General features: G+C 45.0%; 1 protein-coding gene across 5 annotated transcripts in view; it reads right to left on the bottom strand.

Moving 5' to 3' along the window:
* FAM193A (family with sequence similarity 193 member A) overlaps nt 1-15,576 on the bottom strand; it is a 161,969-nt gene extending 146,393 nt beyond the window's left edge. For 2 of the 5 annotated variants that reach the window (XM_045074877.1, XM_045074912.1), the window contains exon 1: nt 15,307-15,576. In XM_045074877.1, coding sequence (XP_044930812.1) covers nt 15,307-15,540 — 234 coding nt within the window. In that variant the 5' untranslated portion in view covers nt 15,541-15,576. Of the gene's footprint in view, nt 1-14,128; nt 15,204-15,306 lie in introns of those variants that run through there. The other 3 variants (XM_045074867.1, XM_045074873.1, XM_013045739.2) reach the window with 2 other exon arrangements.
* Between the last annotated feature and the right edge of the window lie 5,927 nt (nt 15,577-21,503).

Here is a 21,503-nt window from a genome sequence, read left to right as displayed (position 1 = left end):
AAAGTGAGGACCTGATTTCCAAGTGCTCAGGTGCATGGGGATTGTGCTTAAAAAGGGGGGAGGAGGTCATACAAAGGTCACTAACAAAAACTAGCTTACAGAAAGTGATGAGAGGGAGCGCCTGGGTGGCTCAGTGGGTTAAAGCCTCTGCTTTTGGCTCAGGTCATGATCCCAGCATCCTAGGATCCAGTCCCACCCACATCCGGCTCTCTGCTCAGCAGGAAGCCTGCTTCCCCCTCTCTCTCTGCTTGCCTCTCTGCCTACTGTGATCTTTGTTTGTCAAATAAATAAATAAAATCTTAAAAAAAAAAAAAAGAACAGCAGGGGGTTTGTATATCGGGTGGCCACTGAGAAGGGATAAATGCCACCAGGAGCTGAAAGGTGCAACAGGGGAGACTTATATATATATGAGACTGACAGGGGAGACTGACTGAAGAGGGCAATTAAAGTGATTTTCCAAACTCAATTCTTTGGGCCCCGGCTTCCTCAGCTAGCAAATACCATCTCAGCAAAAAGCATGTGTTCCGTTGTTTTCCTGTCCAGTTCTCAAGTCCTATGATTCTATGATTTGCCAGTCCTAGCATTCCAATTGGAATACTGGTGTGGGCATCTGCAAATGTGCAAACATCAAAAGAACAGTTCAACTCACAGTTTGTAGAGAGGCAATTAATTTTGTAATGACTGGTTGGCAGATCCAACCTTCCTATTAATCTTTTCTTTTTTAACTGAGATACAACTGACCTGCTACAATTTAAGGCAGTTATTAAGTCATTTTTTTATGCTTTTAAAAACAGGAAGCAAGCACAATAGTATAAGCATAGTCAATAATTCATTTCTGGGGTTTCTTTATCTAAAGCAACTGAAGAGCTTAGCAAGGGGCTGGCAACTCCCTTCTCTAAATGTCCTAGTCCTTGACTAGGGAGGCACCTGCACTGACAGATCCTCACCTTCAGGGGCCTCTACAGAGAAGGCTAACCTCTCAGCAGGCACTGGTAGACAACATTTACCCTGCTGGGCTACTTTCACCAGTGGAGTAATTGCCAAGCATGAAGAGAAAAAATAAAAGAATTAGGAAAAGAAAGAAAGAAGAAAGAATTAGATTGTAACAAACTATTAGTTAACAATTTCACTGAATTTTGACATTAATACAAAATTACCACCACACTTTAAAAATATATATTATTAGCTTTTTGCAGAACTACCTTCAGGAAAATAAAAATTAATCATCCCATTCCATATATAAAGCAGCTAAAAATAATGAAAGTTAAAACTCAGGGCCACTAAATGCAATGTGGTGTCCCATATTAGGTTTTTGGAATAGAAACAAAAATAATAGTGGAAAAGTTGGTGAAATCAAAATAAAGTCACCCAGGCGCCCCCATAAATAAATAATCTTAAAGAAGAAAAATAAAAAGTTTAATTTAAAAAATCCAGGGCTGGGGCGCCTGGGTGGCTCAATGGGTTAAAGCCTCTGCTTTTGGTTCAGGTCATGATCTCAGGGTCCTGGGATGGAGACCCGCATTGGGCTCTCTGCTTGGCAGGGAGCCTGCTTCCCCCCCAGCCCCTGCCTGCCTCTCTGCCTGCTTGTGGTCTCTTCTCTGTCAAATAAATAAAAATTTAAAAAAAAAAAAAATCCAGGGCTGGGCACGTGGGTGGCTCAGTTGTTAAGTGTCTGCCTTCAGTTCAGGTCATGATCCCAGGGTCCTGGGATCGAGTCCCTCTCCCACTCCCCCTGCTTGTCTTCCCTCTCTTGCTGTGTGTCTCTCTGTGTCAAATAAAAACCCAGGGCTGGAGCGCCTGTGGCAGAGTGGGTTAAGCATACAATTCTTGGCTTTTCCTCAGGTTGTGACCTCAGGGTCTTGGGACTGAGCCCTGTGCTGGGCTTGCACTTGCATAGAGTCTACTTAAGACTCTCTCCCTCTGCCCCTACATCCTCACTCTCTCTCTCAAGTAAACAAATCTTAAAAAAAAAAAAAAAAAAAAAATCCTGGGCCATAAGCAGTTAAATTCTCCCACTTCTCACTCAGTTTCACAATGTAACTAATATTGTACTCAGAATATTTAAGAGAAAAATGCCAGGGCTCCTGCTACCTCAGGCGATAGAGCAAGCAACTCTTGATCTCAGTTTTCAAGCCCCAATTTGGGTGTAGAGATTACCTAAAAACAAAATTAAAAAAAAAAAGAGAGAGAATGTCCTTTGCATTCTACTAATATATGTGGGGGGAAAAGTCCATTTCCACAGAAAATGTGATTAATTGAATGCCACATAATTATTAGATAGTTTAGAAATGGGCCACCTGGGTGGCTCATGTCATTAGGTGTCTGCCCTCAGCTTAGGTCATGGTCCCAGGGTCCTAGGATGGAGTGAGGAGCCTGCTTCTCCCTCTCCCTTGACTGTGCGCTCTCTGTTAAATAAATAAATAAATAAAATCTTAAAAAAAAAAAAAAGTTTAGAAACTAAAGTTGATTTCTACAAGAAAAATATAAATAAATAAATCTTTTGTAGTCCCATGAGATACAAATTATTTGATCCCAACTCATACAGATTAAAGTCTCTCTAAAGACAGCTTGCGTCTCCGTGCCAGTGTGTTCCAGCAAGTGAGTTCCAAAAGCCAAATGGAGCAAAAGAGTCACATAAAGCAAGCTACACAGTACACAGCAGCAGCTCACAGTACACCAAATACATATATTCAACCAGTAATTAGACCAGGAAAGAAAGGCCTCAAGTTAATAACTATATTTCACATATACCTTATAATTAAAAGTAAAAACAAGAATATAAATAATTAATGAAAATTAGCTAAGCAACTATCTGTAAAAAACACACTTCAAATATAATTACATGGGTAGGTTAAAATTAAAGAAATAGTAAAGATATACCTACCATGCAAATACTAATGAAAAGAAAATTAAAGGGACTCTGTTAGTATCAGGTAAAGTAGACTTAAGAGCCAAAAATACCATTTGAATAAGAGGGACATAATTAAAATGACAAAAGGGCCATTGCACCAAGAAGACATAACAATCCTAAATTTATATGCACCAAATAACCCAGTTTCAAAATACATGAAGCAAAAATGAAACAAACTCTAAGGAGAAATCAATTTTTGCAGGCTTCAACGTGACTCTTGGCAACTAAGTATCAGTAAACAAAAAATCAGCAAGAATATTAAAAAAAAAACTCAAAACATCATCACTGACTGCATCCAAATGGCATTCAGAGAACATTCCACTCAATAATAGAATATATATGTTTTCTGTACATAAGTTACATTCACCAAGATATACCATAAAACCTTAAAAATTGGGCACCTGGGTGGCTCAGTGGGTTAAGCCACTGCCTTCGGCTCAGATCATGATCTCCGGGTCCTGGGATGGAGCCCCACATTGGGCTCTCTGCTCAGCGGGGAGCCTGCTTCCCCCTGCTGAGGGCCCCTTGCTAAGACTCACCCCCCCCACCCCGCCTGCCTCTCTACCTGTGATCTCTCTTCTGTCAAATAAATAAATAAAATCTTAAAAAAAAAAAAAAAAAAAGAGAGAGAAAGAAAAACTGAAATAAGCCCAAAGCAAGGAACAAAGCAGAGGGGGGAAAAAATGATCAAAATCAAAACCAGAAAAATAGGGGGGGGAAAAACCAAAACAAAAAGCTGTTTCTTCAAAAACATTAAAAACTTGAGGAACTATACAGCAACCGTGGAAAACATATGGAAGTTCCTCAAAAAGTTAAAAAATAGAGCTATACTAGACCCAGCCATTATACTACTAGGTATTTACCCAAAGGATACAAACCCAGTGGCACCTGAAGGGGCACCTCCACCCCAATGTTTACAACAGTAATGTCCACAATAGCCCAAATATGGAAAGAGACCAAATGTCCATCGACATATGAAAGGATAAAGATGATGTGGGGTATATATACAATGGAATACTAGCAACCATAAAAAGAGATAGAAATCTTACCATTAGCAATGACATGGATGGAACTAGAGGGTATTATGCTAAGTGAAATAAGTCAATAAGAAGACAATTATCATATGATTTCACTCATATGTGGAATTTAAGAAACAAAACAGAAGATCAAAGGGGAAGGGAAGGCAAAATAAAGTAAGATGAAATCAGAGAGGGAGACAAACCATAAGAGACTCTGGACTCTAGGAAACAAACTGAAGGCTGCTGGAGGGAAGGTGAGTGGGGGATGGGGTAAATGGGTGATGGGCATCAAGGAGGGCATGTGACACAGCGAGCACTGGGTGTTACATGTAATTGATGAATTAATGACCTCTATCTCTAAAACTAATAATCTACTATACATTAGTTAATTGAACTTAAATAACACTTGAGGAAACCCTAGCCAAGACTGGCTGGAAAAGAAAGAGAGAATTATCAATCAGTATCAAGAATGAAATAGGGAAGAGGCGCCTGGGTGGCTCACTGAGTTAAGCCTCTGCCTTCAGCTCAGGTCATGATCTCGGGGTCCTGGGATCGAGCCCCACATCGGGCTTCCTGCTGAGCAGAGAGCCTGCTCCCCCACCTCCACCTACTTGTGATCTCTGTCAAATAAATAAATAAAATTTAAAAAAAAAAAAAGAGTGAAAGAGGGGACTTCACTATAGACCCTCACAGACATAAGACACATTACATTATAACATTACAGACAACTATACACATTTAAATTCAAAAATTTAGGTGAAATGGGTCAATTCTTCGAAAAGTACACACTACAACAGAGAGAAAGTAACAATTCCTAAGTTACTTAATGCAGCCAACATTATACTGATATCAAAACCAGGCAAAAACAAAAGAATAAAAAAACTAGTGACATTTACTTCATGAAAACAGATGCAATAAAGCCCAACAAAATATTACTAAACTGAATCCAGCAACTAAAAAAAGAGTAATATACCTATATACAATGGAATATTATGCAGCCATCAAAAAATGAAATCTTGCCATTTGCAACAACATGGATGGAACTAGAGGGTATTATGTTAAGGGAATAAATCAATCAGAGCAAGACAATTATCATCAATTATCATATGATCTCACTAATATGAAGGATTTGAGAAATAAGACAGAGAATAACAGGGGAAGGGAGGGAAAAATGAAACAAGATGAAACCAGAGAGGGAGACAAACCATAAGAGACTCTTAATCTCAGGAAACAAACTGAGGAAAGCTAGAGGGGAGAGGCGTGGGAGGAAAGGGGTGGCTGGGGGATGGACACTGGGGAGGGCATGTGCTATGGTGAGCACTGTGAATTGGATAAAACTGATGAATCACACACCTGTACCCCTGAAACAAATAATACATTATATGTTAAAAAACAAAACAAAAAAAAACCAGGAGACCACATACAAAAAGCTGGAACTGTGAGGTCTGACAGATCTTCTACCCTGCTGACCACTCTGAGAACAAACAAGAACTGTGGAAAAACAGAAAGGCCTCATCTGTATCACTGTCTTTCCCTGAAGGGGCAGAAATAAGGGACAATATTAGGTTATATATTCTTTCTTTTTTTTTTTTTTTAAAGATTTTATTTATTTATTCGACAGAGAGAAATCACAAGTAGGCAGAGAGGCAGGCAGAGAGAGAGAAAGGAGGAAGCAGGCTCCCTGCTGAGCAGAGAGCCCGATGCGGGACTCGATCCCAGGACCCTGAGATCATGACCTGAGCCGAAGGCAGCGGCTTAACCACTGAGCCACCCAGGCGCCCCTAGGTTATATATTCTTGTGAAGGGGGCTAGTCCTATTCATTTTTGTATCCTAATTCTTTGCTAGATCGTTCTTCTCATTTCTACGCTCCAGGACATACACAAATAAATCTTATAACATTTGATATTAAAAAAAAAAAAAAAACAAGAGTAATATACCATGATGAAGCAGAGTTCATTCCAGGAAGGCAAAGCTGGTTCAATATTCAAAAATCAGTGATGGGATCTACCACAGTAATAGTCTAATGAGGAAAAACGTGATCTTCTCAATTTGATTCAAAAAAGCACTTGATAAAATCTAAAAGCCATTAATAAAACTCTTAGCAAACTAGAAGTATAAAGGAATTTCCTCAGCCTAATAATGGACATCTAAAAAACTACAGCAGGGGCGCCTGGGTGGCTCAGTGGGTTATAAAGCCTCTGCCTTTGGCTCAGGTCGTGGTCCCAGGGTCCTGGGATCGAGCCCCACATCGGGATCTCGGCTCAGTGGGGAGCCTGCTTCTCCCCCACTCTCTGCCTGCCTCTCTGCCTATTTGTGGTCTCTCTCTGTCAAAATAAATAAATAAATAAGCTTTTAAAAAATAAATACATAAATAAAAAATAAAAAATCTACAGCAGACACACTTTATGGTGAAATAATGAATCCTTCCACCCTAAAATCGGGAACAAGAAAATTGTACTAGAAGTCCTAGCTAGTACAATGAAGGAAGAAAAAGAAAGAAAAAGCATACAGAATGGAAAACAAACAAACAAAATCACTACTCAGACACCATGACTATCTACACAGAAAATCCCAATGAAAATTTAATTACATTTCTATGGACCATCATGATATAAATAAATGAAACTGAAATTTTTCAAAAACACATTTATAAATGTTGACAAAAAATGAATACTTAAATATAAATCTAACAAAATATATACAGAATCCATCTGCTGAAAACTACAAAACACCAATGAAAGAAGTCAAACACAGGAGTGCCTGGGTGGTTCAGTCCTTAGGCTCTGCCTTTGGCTCAGGTCATGATCCCAAGATTTTGGGATCAAGCCCCATATCAGGCTCCCTGCTTCATGGGAAGCCTAGCTCTCCCAATCCCACTGACCCTGCTTGTGTTCCCTCTCTCGCTGTGTCTCTCTCTGCCAAATAAATAAATAAAATCTTAAAAAAAAAAAAAAAACTAACACAAATTAAATGTCAATTATACCTCAATAAAAAATAATCAAAGATCACCAAATAAATAGAGATGCATAATATGTTCACAAATTAGAAGACTCGACATAGTAAACATGTCAATTCTCCACCAAACTGATCTATAGATTTAGGGCTATTCCATTCAAATCCCAGAATTATTTGTAAGTATAGGTAAGCTGACTCTAAAATGTATGGAAAAGAAAAACAACTAAATAGCCAAAACTTTTTTTTCTTTAAAGTTGGAGAATTTCTTTAAAGAAATCACCTTGCTCAATTTTAAGACTTGCAGTAACTAAGACATGTGGTATAGGCAATGAAATAGACCTCTAAGTCAATGGAACAGAATATAGAGTACAAAAATAACCCATTCAAATAAGATCAGCTAACTTCTGACAAAGGTGAAAAGTCAATTCAATGAAGAAAGATTATCCTTTCAACAAATGGGTTTGGAACAACCTAATATCCATATGGAAAAATTTAAAAATCCCCATTTGAATCTGATACCTTATATAAAATTAACTCAAAAATGAATCACAGATCTAAAGGTAAAACTGTGAAACTTCTAGAAGAAAACATAGGGGAAAAATATAACCAGAAGTTTTATAAAACAAAGAGTTCTTAGATGACACCAAATATTGTGATTCATAAGAAAAAACTGGTAAGCTGAACTTCATCAAAATTAAAATTTTTTCTTTGAAAAAAAAAAAGTTAATAAAAACACAAATTACAGGGGTGCCAGGGTGGCTCAGTGGGTTAAGCCTCTGCCTTCAGTTCAGGTCATGATCTCAAGGTCCTGGGATTGAGCCCCACATCAGGCTCTCTGCTTGGTGGGGAGCCTGCTTCCCCCTCTCCCTCTGCCTGCCTCTTTGCCTACTTGTGATCTCTATCAAATAAATAAATAAAATCTTAAAAAATACACACACACAAATTACAGACTGTAAGAAAATGTTTGCAAATTACAGATCTGTCATAGGACTCCTATCCAGAATTATGAACAACTCTCAAAACTCAAAAGAAAATAAACCCAATTAAAAATAGGCAAAGTCTGAATAAATACTTCACCCAAGAGGACACAAGAATGGCAAACAAACACATAAAAAGTGTTCAATATCAGTAGTCTTTTTTTTTTTTAATTTAAAGATTTTATTTATTTATTTGACAGAGATCACAAGTAGGCAGAGTGAGGCAGAGAGAGAGGAGGAATCAGGCTCCCTGCTGAGCTGAGAGCCCGATGTGGGACTCGATCTCAGGATCCTGGGATCATGACCTGAGCCGAAGACAGGCTCAGGCCCCTGAGCCACCCAGGTGCCCCCAATATCAGTAGTCTTTAGGGAAATGCATATTAAAACCACACCACACCTATTGAAAGCCTTAAAATAAAAACTACTGACAACACCAAGAGCTAGCAAGGATGCAAAGTAACTGGAACCCTCATACCTTGCTGGTGGGAAGTTGAAAAGGTAAGGCCACTATGAAAAACAGTGTGGCAGTTTCTTATAGTATTACCATACAGCCCAGTGCCCACTCCTTAGAAAAATGAAAACTTACTTCCATACAAAAACCTGTACACAAATTTTTATAGCAGCTGTATTAATGTTCACCAAAACCTGGAAAAAACCTCAACGTCCACCACTGGGAAAAGGGATAAATTATGGTACGTCCATACAAAGAACTACTACTCAGCAGTAAACAGGAACTCAAAGGAGTCTCAAAGTTATTACACATACTGAGTGAAAATAAACCAGCGTGAAAAAGTTACATACTATATGATTCCATTTAAGTAACTTCTCCAGAAGACGAAATCATAGTAACAAAGTACTGGCTGCCAAGAGTTTAGCGGTGGGAGAGAGTGTGATCGCACAGGGATTGCATGAGGGAGCTTTTGTGGGCATGAAACTGTTCTGTACCCTGACAGTGATAGCGGATACATTAATCTGTGTATGCGTTACATCCAAAAACCTGTACATCTTAAAATATCAATCCCACTACATGTTAATTTTTAAATCAGCATTCAATAAAACCACTTAGAGAAACTGGTGGGCAGTTACTTACTGAAGTCACACTGCACAGCACTCCACACACACAGACACACACACACACACACACAGATAGATACAAGACTGAAAGGAGTACTCATGTCCACCAAAAGACATGTACAGGAAAGTGCATATCAGCCATGAAATAAAATAGCCTATACGTATGTATGTCCATCAATATCAGAATGAATCACCTGTGGCATACTCAAAACAATGGAAAACCGCGTGCCATCGAAGAGAAGGGTGAACTGCTCCCTCAACAATACGACTGCGTCTCAGTGTGGAGCCAGAGAGCACTGGCAGAGCATTTTCACGTGAAATTCAAATGTAGCCAAAATGCACAACAGTGGTGGGGATGACTGCAAAGGTGAACAAGTGAGTGTCCTAGGGTACTGGGAATATTCTATATGTATCTTGATACATTGGTTATGTGGATGTACACATACATAATAGACTGAATCACAGAGGGAGGTGCTCTTTGCAGCTTCACCACATTGTTAATTAAATCATGTAAGGTTCTAGATCTTTATTTGACATACTTCCTCAGGTCACTAAAGCCAATGTGAACTTGAGAGAAAGTTATGAATGAACCTCATTTCATCACCACAGCGATTTCTGCAACACACCCAAGGCACCCCCAAATCCGTAACTGTATCATCTAACTATGGATATACTGTCAGACATGTCGCCTTTAAACATTACTAACATTATCTCCTTCTTACCACCTTTTCATCAATGAAAAAGATTTATGTTATTACAAATGCCTCCAACATCACAATAGGTTACTCTGACTTTACAACTTTAGTATCACTGTTGAAATGTACTTTGATCCCTACCCCCAAAAGACTTCCTTTTATAAATTTCTAATAGCATTGCAAAAATAGCTCTAAATTCCCTTTTGAGCTATGAGTGTAAACTATATGTAATTTGATATCCCAACAGCTCGTGACCTGGGTCTATTTCCACAACAAAGGAATTCTGGTTTTTGTAAATAATATGTATATGACTGAATTTTGCACACCTATTCAGAAAACAGAATTCTGATAGTGTAAATATTTTTATTTTGTATAATACCTAAATGTTTAAGTGTAAAAAGGCAGCAAAAGCCAAAATCAGCTTTGTTTGGAAAAAAATAAAAAATGTGGGGCATCTGGATGGCTCAGTGAGTTAAGCATCTGCCTTTAGCTCAGGTCGTGACCTTCATGTGCTGAAGCCTAGCTCCTTGGTTTATGCAGAGTCTGCTTTGTCCTCTCCCTCTACCTTTCCCTGCCCCCCCCATTCTCTCTATCTCTCAAATAAATAAATGAAATTTTAAAAAAGAAAGAAAAATGTTAGTAATATCAGGTTGTAAAAATAACATTCACCTTTTTGGTCCACATGTAATGCTCATTGTAGTCTTAAAGCTTGAGGCATGCGCAAAAAGGAAAAAAGAAAGCCATCAGAATTTCCACCACAAAATATTTTGATGTATATCCTATCTGACTTTCCTATGCAAATATGTATGCACACAGACCTTTACAAAAGTGGGTCTGTACTACAAACATTTTCTATTTTGTAAGCTTCCTTCTTCACTTAACATATCATGAACCTTAAATTACATTTAAAATAGAAATGAAAAAAAAAAATAGAAAGGCAGAGGCAGGGATGCCTCGGTGGCTCAGTCGGTTAAGCATCTGCCTTCTGCGGAGGTCATGATCTCAAGGTCTTGGGGATCAAGTTCCACATCAGGCTCCTTTCTCAGCAGGGAGCCTGCTTCCCCCTCTGCTACTCCCTGCTTCTGCGTGCGTGCCTGTGCTCTCCCTCTGACAAATGAATAAATAAAATCTTCAGAAAGAGAGAGAAATGAATGAATGAATGCATGCATGCATGCAGGGACACCTGAATGACTCAGTCAATTAAGCATCTGCCTTTGGCTCAGGTCATGATACCAAGCTCCCGGGATCAAGCCCCACAATGAGCTCCCTGCTCATCAGGGAGTCTGCTTTTCCCTCTGCCTCTCCCTCTGCCTCTCTCCCCGCCCCTGCTGGCTTGTGCTTTCTCTTGATCTCTCAAATAAATAAGTAAAATCTTTTAAAAAATAAAATAAAATAGAAATGCAGGGGTGCCTGTGTGGCTCAATCAATTAAGCGCCTGCCATTGGCTCAGGTCATGATCCCAGGGTCCTGGGACTGAGCCCCACATCAGGCTCCCTATTCAGTGGGGAGTCTGCTTTTCCCTCTCCCTCTGTCCCCTACCCCCTCCCTACTCATGCTCTTGCTCGCTTGCATGCTCTCTCTCAAAAAAATAAAATCTTTTTAAAAACAGAAAAATGCAAAATAATAAGATATAGTCATGATACCCTTCACATACCAACTTTCCATTTCAGGGCAAATCCTTTATTGTCACATCAGAGCAGACCACCAAACACAGCTATCAGAATAAGGCCTTGTCCAAGATGCAGCTGTGTCCACTGTTCTTAACTGTATATGGTTTTCCCATTTCACAAGTGGAAAAAGCTTCATCAATAGTAAGCAAGGACCCTGTAGCAAAGTCCCTAATAAAGTCCAACCCAGCCTCCTGGTAAATAATGACCATGTGCACACACGGCACCGTGTGTCACCAGACATTGTTGACTTGTTTAATTCTTACAATAATCCTAAGAGCTAGGTGTCATATCACTTAGGATGCCAAGGCAGTTTGAGGTTTGACACCATGCCTGAGGGCAAAGAGCCTATCAAATTTGTATACCCTAGTCTGGGTGGGCAAAAGTCTCCATAAACTACATTATGTTATCCTACTTACCGCCGAGCCATTGTTTCTATGTAGAAACTACTCACATGCGGAGAAGCCCTCGTTGCCTTGATGAAGGTGGTCCTAGGACTAACAATCAGGGCTGTGCCCAGCATGCGGGACCCCACCTGAGAATCAAGACAGTCCTTCCACTCTTACTTTTCTCTCAGGCAACTTCTACTCTGGTGACCCTACATAGAATGGGAAGATGCCCCCCCTAGAAGCAATCATAAGCTTCTCCCGGAAATTGAGGGCTGGTACCCACTCCCTATTACTTGTTGACAAACACTGTTTTGGGTGCCTCTTATGCACCAGACAAGGTTCCCACAAAGAGGTCATCATCTATGGGAAAATAATTCAGAGGCTTCAGAATTATAGTAAGAATTTTTGTGATCGGTGTCAAAAACGGGGCGCCTGGATGGCTCAGTGGATTAAAGCCTCTGCCTTTGGCTCAGGTCATGATCCCGCATCGGGCTCTCTGCTCAGCGGGGAGCCTGCTTCCTCCTATCTCTCTGCCTGCCTCTGCCTACTTGTGATCTCAGTCTGTCAAATAAATAAAATCTTAAAAAAAAAAAAAAAACACTTTAATCCCTGCCACCATGGGTATCTTTCGCACACCATTAAAAACATTTGCAATGGGGCGCCTAGTTGGCTCAGTGGGTTAAGACTGCCTTCAGCTCCGGTCATGATCCCAGGGTCCTGGGATCGAGCCTCACATAGGACTCTCTGCTCAGCAAGGAGCCTCCTTCCCCCTCTCTCTCTGCCTGTCTCTCTGCCTACTTGCAATCTCTGTCAAATAAATAAATAAAAAAACTTGCAAAGAGGGGCACCTGGGTGGCTCAGTCAGTTAAGCATCTGCCTTCAGCCTAGGTCATGATCCCAGGGTTCTGGAATCGAGTCCCACACTGGGCTCCCTGCTCTGAAGGGAGCCTACTTCTCCCTTTGCCTGCTGCTCCCCCTGCTTGTGTGCTCTCTGTCAAATAAATAAAGTCGTTAAAAATATTTCTGAGGGGGGCGGCGCCTGGGTGGCTCAGTGGGTTAAGCCACTGCCTTCAGCTCAGGTCATGATCTCAGAGTCCTGGAATCAAGCCCCGCATCGGGCTCTCCGCTCAGCAGTGAGCCTGCTTCCTCCTCTCTCTCTGCCTGCTTGTGATCTCTCTCTGTCAAATAAATAAATAAATAAAGTCTTTAAAAAAAAACAAAAAATTTCTGAGGAGGGCCTGGGTGGCTCAGTTGGTTGACCATTTGCCTTCGGCCCAGGTGTGATTCGACGCAGGGCTCAATCCCAGGATGATGGGATCATGACCTGAGCTGAAGGCAGAGGCTTTAACCCAATGAGCCACCCAGGTGCCCCTCAAATAAATAAATCTTAAAAAATTTTTTTCTTGGAAAAAAAAAGCTTGCAAAGAAATTTTAAAGTTAATGGGTGCCTGGGTGGCTCAGTCGTTAAGCATCTGCCTTCGGCTCAGGTCAGAATCCCAAGGTTCTGGGCTTGAGCCCTACATCGGGCTCCTGCTCCGCGGGAAGCCTGCTTCTCCCTCTCCCACTCTGGCTCCCCCTGCTTATGTTCCCTCTCTCGCTGTGTCTCTCTGTCAAAATAAAATCTTAAAAAAAAAAAAAAAAAAGAAAGAAATTTCAGAGCTCAAGATAAAAGTTTGAAATTTTAAAATACAGTAAAATAGAATGTTTCTCAAGGTGATGGTCACAAATCAATGGTACACAATAAAGTAATTCTGTGTACTACAATCACTTTATTAATGAAATGGAATAAAATAAAAAAGACAAAAAAGCCAGAATATCATCTTGTAAAACTTTTGTTGTATAAGTGGAAGCACGCACTACAGGTCTTAATATATCTTATTTCTTACAGGGTCATGTCAAAAATCTTGCTTTGTAAGTTTAACAAAATAAGATAGTCCTGTCAAAAATCATACTAGATAGGGGCACCTGGGTGACTCAGTTAAGAGACTGACTCTTGGTTTCAGTTCAAGTCATGATCTCATGGGCAACAGGCTCCCAACTGGGCATGGAGCCTGCTTATGTGTCTCTCTTCCCCACTCCCACTTGCAAGCACTCTCCCCCCCCTCTAAAAAATAAAATGATAATAATAATACCTGATAGATGGTTACATGAGTTTGACTAATGTGATCAGAATAATAAACTAAAGGAAAACTACTTTAGCTAAATACTGCAAAGTAAATGGGATTTATTGAAACCTAAAACAGTACCACAAACTTGTTTTTATTGAATTGATCGAAATGGTATATTATACACCATGCTACAGCAAATATCAACATTTTCATAAAGGATCTGCATGGCAGACCTCCTACCCTCACCTCCCCAGGATCCGCAAACATGGCCCTTAATTTATAGCCCAAAGATCCAAATGCCCAAACCTCATCCTTGCTCCCAACCCCTGTACCTGTTTCTCTCTCCAGGGTATTGGAAAGGGGCAGCCTCTGGAGGCTGAAGTCCAGGGCTGTGTTCCAGGATCCCAAACAAAGGTAACAATATCATCTAGAGAAAGATGCAACAACTGCACTTACTCCACAACAGAAAAGGCTGGAAATCCTTTAAACGGAAAATAAAGTACACAAACGTTATTGTATATTCAATTAATGCAAAAGCATGACAAAGCCACGCCATACACAATCATTTCTCTTTTCTGCTCTCACTCCGTGCCATTCCAGCACGATATTTAGAATCTTGCATAAAACCATTTGTGTCACAATGTGGCACACCAATACTGATGAGGCTCTTTTTTCCCACTGCAAATGTCTTTAAAACAACTTAACAGTTCTAACCACTCAACTTTGGAGAAGTCCATTATCTTAGAGTCGCCACTGGAACCACTGGAAATGGCTGTCACCTGCACACCCTCGTACCACCTTGTGTCTTCTCGAGTGCTGTGACCCACCGCGGAACAAAGGTGCAGCAACCCACAACGTGTGCTAGCTGCTCCTATGGACAATACAGGAGAAAGTACTTTTCCGATGCCCTGAGTTCCAACACTACATACACTCCTGAGTAACCAGACCACCAACTGCCCCTGGAAGTTTTTGAGGAGCTGGAGGCACAGAGGCAGGCCTCCGGAAGGCTGTCAGGCGGCTCCCCGATGATCACATCGGAGCAGAGAAAGAAAAGTTCCCGGCGGGCGCTGCCGGGTCGCCTCTCGCACGGGATGGAGAATTCTGGGCGGCATGGCGAAACAACGGCGGAGAGAACTCCCGACCACGCAGGGAAGCCCCGCTCGCCACCTGACTCCTAATTACTCTGGAATTGCACGCGAGCAATCTCAAGGACGAGCTCCGCGCGGGGCGAGAAGGCACCGCCCCCGGGTCCGTGACAGCGACGCGCAGGTGGGCAGCGGCACAGGCAGCTCGGCGCGCCGCACCCAGGAGATGCCGGCACCCGGCGCTAGCAGCCAGCCGCCCCGCGCTCGCCATCCCCGCGGGAAGGCTGTCACGGCGCAAGCCGCCCGCGCCCCGGCTCCCCGGCCCCCCGGCCCCCGTTACCCGCGCGGAGCCCGGCCCCGGCGGGAGGTCTGCCCGCGTTCGCCCGCCCACCCGTACCCCCCGCCCCCGCCGCGCCGTCGCTTACCTCGAAGTAGCCTCCGGGGGCGGCACCGCCCACGCCCGCGCCGGAGCCGAGGGGCCCGTTGGCCGCCGCCGCGCTGCCCGGGGCCGCCAGGCCCGCGGCCTGGGAGCCGCGCAGCGCCGCCGCCGGGCCGGCCTTGCCGCCGCCCGCGCCGCCGTTGCCCCCACCCGAGCCGCCGCCGCCGCCCCGCTTGTTCTTCCGGCGCTTGGCCCCGCGCTTGGCGTCGGCTGGGCTCATGGCGGGCGGGCAGGCGGGCGGAGAGAGGGCGCGGAGCGGGCGCGGGGCCGCGGGCGGCGGCGGAGGGCGGGGAAGGCGGGGAGGCTGAGGCGGCGGCAGGGCGCTCCGGCCGGCCGAGGGCGGGGGGCGCTGCGCGGGGTCGCCTCCGGGCGGGGAGGGCCGGGCGGGCGTGAGCTGCAGGGAGGCCGCTGGGCGGGAGAACGGCGAGTCCACCGGGCCCGGCGCCGCCGCTGACCAGAGTTAGAGTCCAATATGGCGGACACAAGGGGAAAGGGATCCCAGTTTACGTCGGGGGAGGGGGAAGGAGCGGCGGGGAGGGGGAGGGGTGTGGGCGCCCTCCCCCCCCTCCGCCTTACTCCGCCCTCCCGAACGCCGCTCCCCCTCCGCCTCGCCCGCCCCCTCCCGCCGTTAACGAGGGCCAGCGCGCAGGGTACGCCGGGAGTTGGAGTCCACGCGCCCCCGTCAACGCTGGGGGTATAGGGCGGGATGACCACGATTCCCGTCAGGCTGCGCGCAGCCGCTCGCCCGGTCGCCGCGAGGGGCTGGGCCGGGCTGGGGGGAGCTGGCTGAGTCGGTGACGACATCCGCGCTCTCCGCGCCCCCTGGCCACGCCCGCGCCGCTCAGCCTTCTGGGAATTGTAGTTGGGCGGAAGGGCCGGGCTGGCGCGAGGCTCGGTCGCCCGCAGTGGAGGAACTACAGGACAGGAGACTAGGAGTTCCGCCTCTTTGACAGGCACGCACACGCCCGGGCGCCCCGCGCCCCGCCCCCCACCCCCAGAGTGCTGCAGGCCGGCCGGGCCCGGGGGATGCACCAGCCCGGCAGCCGGGCTCTGGCCCGCCGGGAGTGGCCCGTTGACCTTGGTGGGGCCCTGGGTTCAAGTGCGCCTCCTCCACGTGCAGGCTGTGACCTTGGGGCGGTCCCCTAGCTCGAGTCCTGGTGACTCGCTGGGCATAAGAACAACCTGCCTCGTGGGCTTGGGTGGGGTTCCGTGGGCGCCGGGCCTGGCGGTGCCAGAGAACGCGGCCGCCGCCCTGCCGGGATCCAACCTGGGAGATGGAACAGCCTGCGCGGAGCAGTCGTGGCTGCGCTGGGATCCGGCCCGGCACACCTGTCGGTTAACCTATATGCCCTGGGCCTGCGGGCTCCCTTACCGAGCCGGCCCTCTCCCTGCACCCTCGTTTAGCCTCTGCTCAGGTACAAAGTTCCGAATGGTCTCGACATGTCTCACGACCTAACGGGCTGTGCAGCCGGTTAAACCCTCCCGGGCCTTCGCGTGCTCTCTGCGCCGCGGGGCCTCAGATGCCCGGGTCAGAAATCTGAGCTCTCCGCCAGGACACTCTCCTCCCTGGGCCGCCTTGCCCCTCACCAGCCAGCCCCAGGTACAGTTCTGTCCTTAGGACAAAATGGGCCCCTTGCTGAGGCCCTGCGTTCCCGAGCGTTCCTCTTATCAGTCTCTGAGACAGCAAAGACATCTTTTCCCCTCTGTTCTATGGGTGGTTACAGGGCTGAGATACCGTTAGCTGTGGGCCTCGCCATATCTCATTGCGGAGCCTCATCTTTGCCCCAGCTGCGGCCACGGGCTTCTCATTCTCTGACCCATCCTTCATGACAAAACCAGAATGAGCTATGATCAAATCAACCCTCGCTTAAAGGCCTTCAGGAACTCTACTTAACAGTGGAATAAAGACCCCTTCCCCTCCCAGAGGGTTTTGGATGACTCTGCCCTGCAGGTGGTGGTTGAAAGAGGGGATTGGGGCTCCTGCCTGGCACCCCCCGCCCCAGGTAGGCAAAGACTTGGACTGCTCCCCACCCCACAAGGGCTGGGTCAGACACCCACTTCTCCCACAGCACCTATGCTTTCCCTTGTTCTAGCACACTGACACTGAATTGGGATTCCTGGTATTCACCAATATCCCCAGAGAGGTCTTGGGGGACTGGAGGGCATGGGAGTGCCTGCCTCATGTACCTCTGAGTCTCAGACCCTGATAAGCAAGGACTAGGCGCACACCAATCCAGTATTTTGCTGGATGAATGGATGCCGTAATCATCACCATTTGTCAAGCAATTATGTACCAGCCATTCTGTCTGCTGCTGTACATCTCATCTAATCCAGGTAACCACTGTTGAGATAGGCACCATTAGGTGAGATAGGCACCTATGAGAAACTGAAGTTCATCGATGTTAAGGAATTTGCCCACAGTCATCCTGACAGAAGTGTGGCTGGTTCCAGCTCAGGTGTGGCTCTGGTTTGACTTTTGGGTTCTGGCTGGGCACAGGGGGATACAACTGGGAGTTCCTCTGAGGACCAGGGGCAGGGGAAACCTCTGTGAGGAAATGAACTGAGCCAGAGCCAGTCACTCACAGAACAAAGGACTTTCAGCAATGCAGGATTCTGGAGCAGAGAAAAGCCCCACATGTTCCAGGAAACTACAAAAGCCACTGTGGCTAAAGCAAGTGAAAATGGCAGAAGCTGCAGGTTTTATTCAAAATGCAGCTGGGAGCCATGGAAGGTTCTGAACAGTGTCAGGGCAGGATGTATATGTTTTAAAGATTTTAAAGATTATATGTATTTATTTGACAGAGAGACGGAGAGAGGTCACAAGTAGGCAAAGAGACAGTCAGAGAGAGGGAGGAAGCGGGCTCCCCGCTGAGCAGAGAGCCCAGTGCGGGAATCGATCTCAGGACCAGGAGATCATAGCCTGAGCTGAAGGCAGAGGCTTAACCCACTGAGCCACCCAGGTATACGCCTAGGAGATATATATATATATATATATATATATATATATATTTTTTTTTTTTTTTTAAGATTTTATTTATTTGACAGAAATCACAAGTAGGCAGAAAGCAGGCAGAGAGAGAGGAAGGGAAGCAGGCTCCCCCCTGAGCAGAGAGCCCGACTCAGGGCTCAATCCCAGGACCCTGGGATCATGACCTGGACTGAAGGCGTAGGCTTTAACCCACTGAGCCACCCAGGTGCCCCTAGGATGTATATTTTTGAGAGAACTATGGCTGTTGTGTGGAGAATAGATATCAGGGGAGCAAGATTGGAATCCAGGACACTTGTGACAACCTTGTAGGGAATGGAGAGGGTGCTTCGGGCAATGAGTGATGACGTTTCATTAGCTCCCCCATAAGAAATTAAGGGACAGGGCGCCTGGGTGGCTCAGTGGGTTAAGCCGCTGCCTTCGGCTCAGGTCATGATCTCAGGGTCCTGGGATCGAGTCCCACATTGGGCTCTCTGCTCAGCAGGGAGCCTGCTTCCTCCTCTCTCTCTGCCTTCCTCTCTGCCTACTTGTGATCTCTCTCTGTCGAATAAATAAATAAAATCTTTAAAAAAAAAAAAAAAAAAAAGAAATTAAGGGACAAAAATTAAATAGGTATAAGATTTTGTCTAGTAAGGCTGAGCTTTGGAAGGCCATAAATTATTGTAATATTTGTTTCTCCCCCTAAGAATCCATTTTCGCCCCCTTGAGGTATGTACTCACATCCTCCAGAGAAACAGAACCAATTTCTACATGTGTGTGAGAAAGAGAGACTGAGACTGATTTTTTTTTTTTTTTTTTTTTTAGATTTTATCTATTTATTTGACAAAGACACAGCAAGAGAGGAAACACAAGGAGGGGGAATGGGAGAGGGAGAAGCAGGCTCCCTGCCAAGCAGAGAGCCCAATGTAGGACTCGATCCCAGGACCCTGGGACCATGACCTGAGCCGAAGGCAAACACCCAATGACAGAGCCACCTAGGCGCCCCAAGATTGATGTGTTATAAGGAATTGGATCACACAATAATGAAGGATGGCGAGTCCTGAAATCTGCAGGCAGCAAGCTGGAGACCCGTTAAGTCCAAAGGCCTGAGAATCAAGAGGGCCAGTGGTATCACTAATGCAAAAGCCAGGAGGCTGGAGACCCAGGAAAAGCTGATATTTCAGTTTGAGTCCCAAGGAGGAAAAAAACAATGATCTAGCTCAGAGGGACTTGGGCAGCAGGAATTCCATCCTTTCCTTCTATTCAGGCCCTTCTGTTCTATTCAGGACTTCAACTGATTGGATGGGTCCCATTGACGTTGGAGAGGGCAATCACTTTACTCAGTTTACTGATGCAAATGTTAATCTTATCCAAAATCGTGTTTGGCCAAATGTCTGGACACGCTATAGCCCAGTTGACACATGAAATTAACCATCACAAGCAAGAATGTAGAATGGAAAGGCTGGAAAGGGTCTTGTTTACTCTTGGAAGTAAGAGCAGCTCAGTCAAGCAGGAAAATGAGTGGTCACAGGGAGGTGTGGGCAGTGACCTTGGAGAGGATTTAGGCTGGAGATGGCCACTCAGAGCACTCATGCCCCTGGAAGTCTCTTAGAACTGATTTGCAGGGAAAGGCATCATATGTTGGATATTTATTGTAAAAGTAAAGTGTTATTGGGACGCCTGGGTGGTTCAGTGGGTTGAGCCTCTGCCTTCGGCTCAGGTCATGATCCCAGGGTCCTGGGATCGAGCCCTGCATCGGACTCTCTGTTCAGCAGGGAGCCCGTTTCCTCCTCTCTCTCTCTGCCTGCCTCTCTGCCTACTCGTGATCTCTGTCAAATAAATAAATAAAATATTAAAAAAAAAGTAAAGTGTTATTACTTCCATAATGCAGTAAATATTGTTGACCAAGCCATGAATACGTACTAAAAACACAGGACAGCTTACAACAAAAAATTAGGTAAGTTAATTATCTCACAATTCATAACCAGTAAAATTACATAATAATGACTCATTATCTAGAAAGCCTGATTTCTGGCTTTATTAAGTCTGTAGAAAGAATGGTTGGACACTGCATGCTCAGGCCACTCCTTGTCCTAGACAGAACCACTGCAGCAAGCTTTTACCCCCAAGCAGGGAATTCTCTGCAGAAACTTACAATGTGAGAATTGATATGAACATACTATTGTTTGGGGAGCCCAAAGAACTAAGTAGTTCCTGATGCTCACCCAAAATTCAAGTCTGTAGGTCAATAAGCTCTACCCATGTGGAGCTCCTAATCAGCTTTTACATGTCATTTGTAAACATGAGAAACAGTCAAGGATCACCAGTCATTTAAGAAATGGCTCAAGGTCAGATACAAGAAATGTGGCGGGGGGCGAGGGGGCAGGGGCAGGCAAAGAAAAGCATTAATGGAAGTAATCAAAAAAATTTCAAAGGGGTGCCTGGGTGGCTCAGTGGGTTAAGCCGCTGCCTTCGGCTCACGTCATGATCTCGGGGTCCTGGGATCGTGTCCCACATCCGGCTCTCTGCTCAGCGGGGAGCCTGCTTCCCCCCACCCCCCTCTCTGGCTGCCTCTCCGTCTACTTGTGATTTCTCTCTGTCAAATTAATAAATAAAATCTTTAAAAAAAATTTTCAAAAAGCTGCTAATAGCCTGAAAGATAGTTAAAAAAGGAGTCCCAAAAACTAAAAATATAGCCAAAATTGTCAGAAATTCAGCAGAAGAGTTGCAAGATAAAGTTGCAAGATAAAGTTCAGGAAATTACCCAGAAAGTAGAACAGAAAAAGACAAAATCAGAGAGAAATGAGACTTAGAAGTTCAAATTAGGAGGTCCTACAACTTTCTAAGAGTTCTAGGGAAAAAAGTGGAGAGAAATAACTTTTGGGGGCACCTGGGTGGCTCAGTCGGTTGAACGTCTGCCTTCGGCTCAGGTCATGATCCCAGGGTCCTGGGATCAAGCTTGGCATGGAGCTCCATGCTCAGCGGGGAGCCTGCTTCCCCCTCTGCCTGATACTCCCCCTGCTTGTGCTCTCTCTTGCTCTCTCTCTGACAAATAAATAAAAATCTTTAAAAAAAAAAAAAGACTTTCAAAAGAAATAATACAATTTATCAGAAATAAGGACTTGAGTACCCAGGTTGAAAGAGTCCACTAAAGATGGTGACTTATTTATTTGTTTGTTTGTTTGTTTATTTGACAGACAGAGACCACAAGTAGGCAG

The sequence above is a fragment of the Mustela putorius genome, unplaced genomic scaffold (genome assembly GCF_011764305.1).
Source record: "Mustela putorius furo isolate JIRA1106 unplaced genomic scaffold, ASM1176430v1.1 tig00000083_pilon_pilon_pilon, whole genome shotgun sequence".
NCBI classification, from domain to species: Eukaryota; Metazoa; Chordata; class Mammalia; order Carnivora; family Mustelidae; genus Mustela; species Mustela putorius.
The sequence above is the reverse complement of the archived record's forward strand: the minus strand, read 5'-3'. Positions and strand labels throughout refer to the sequence as shown.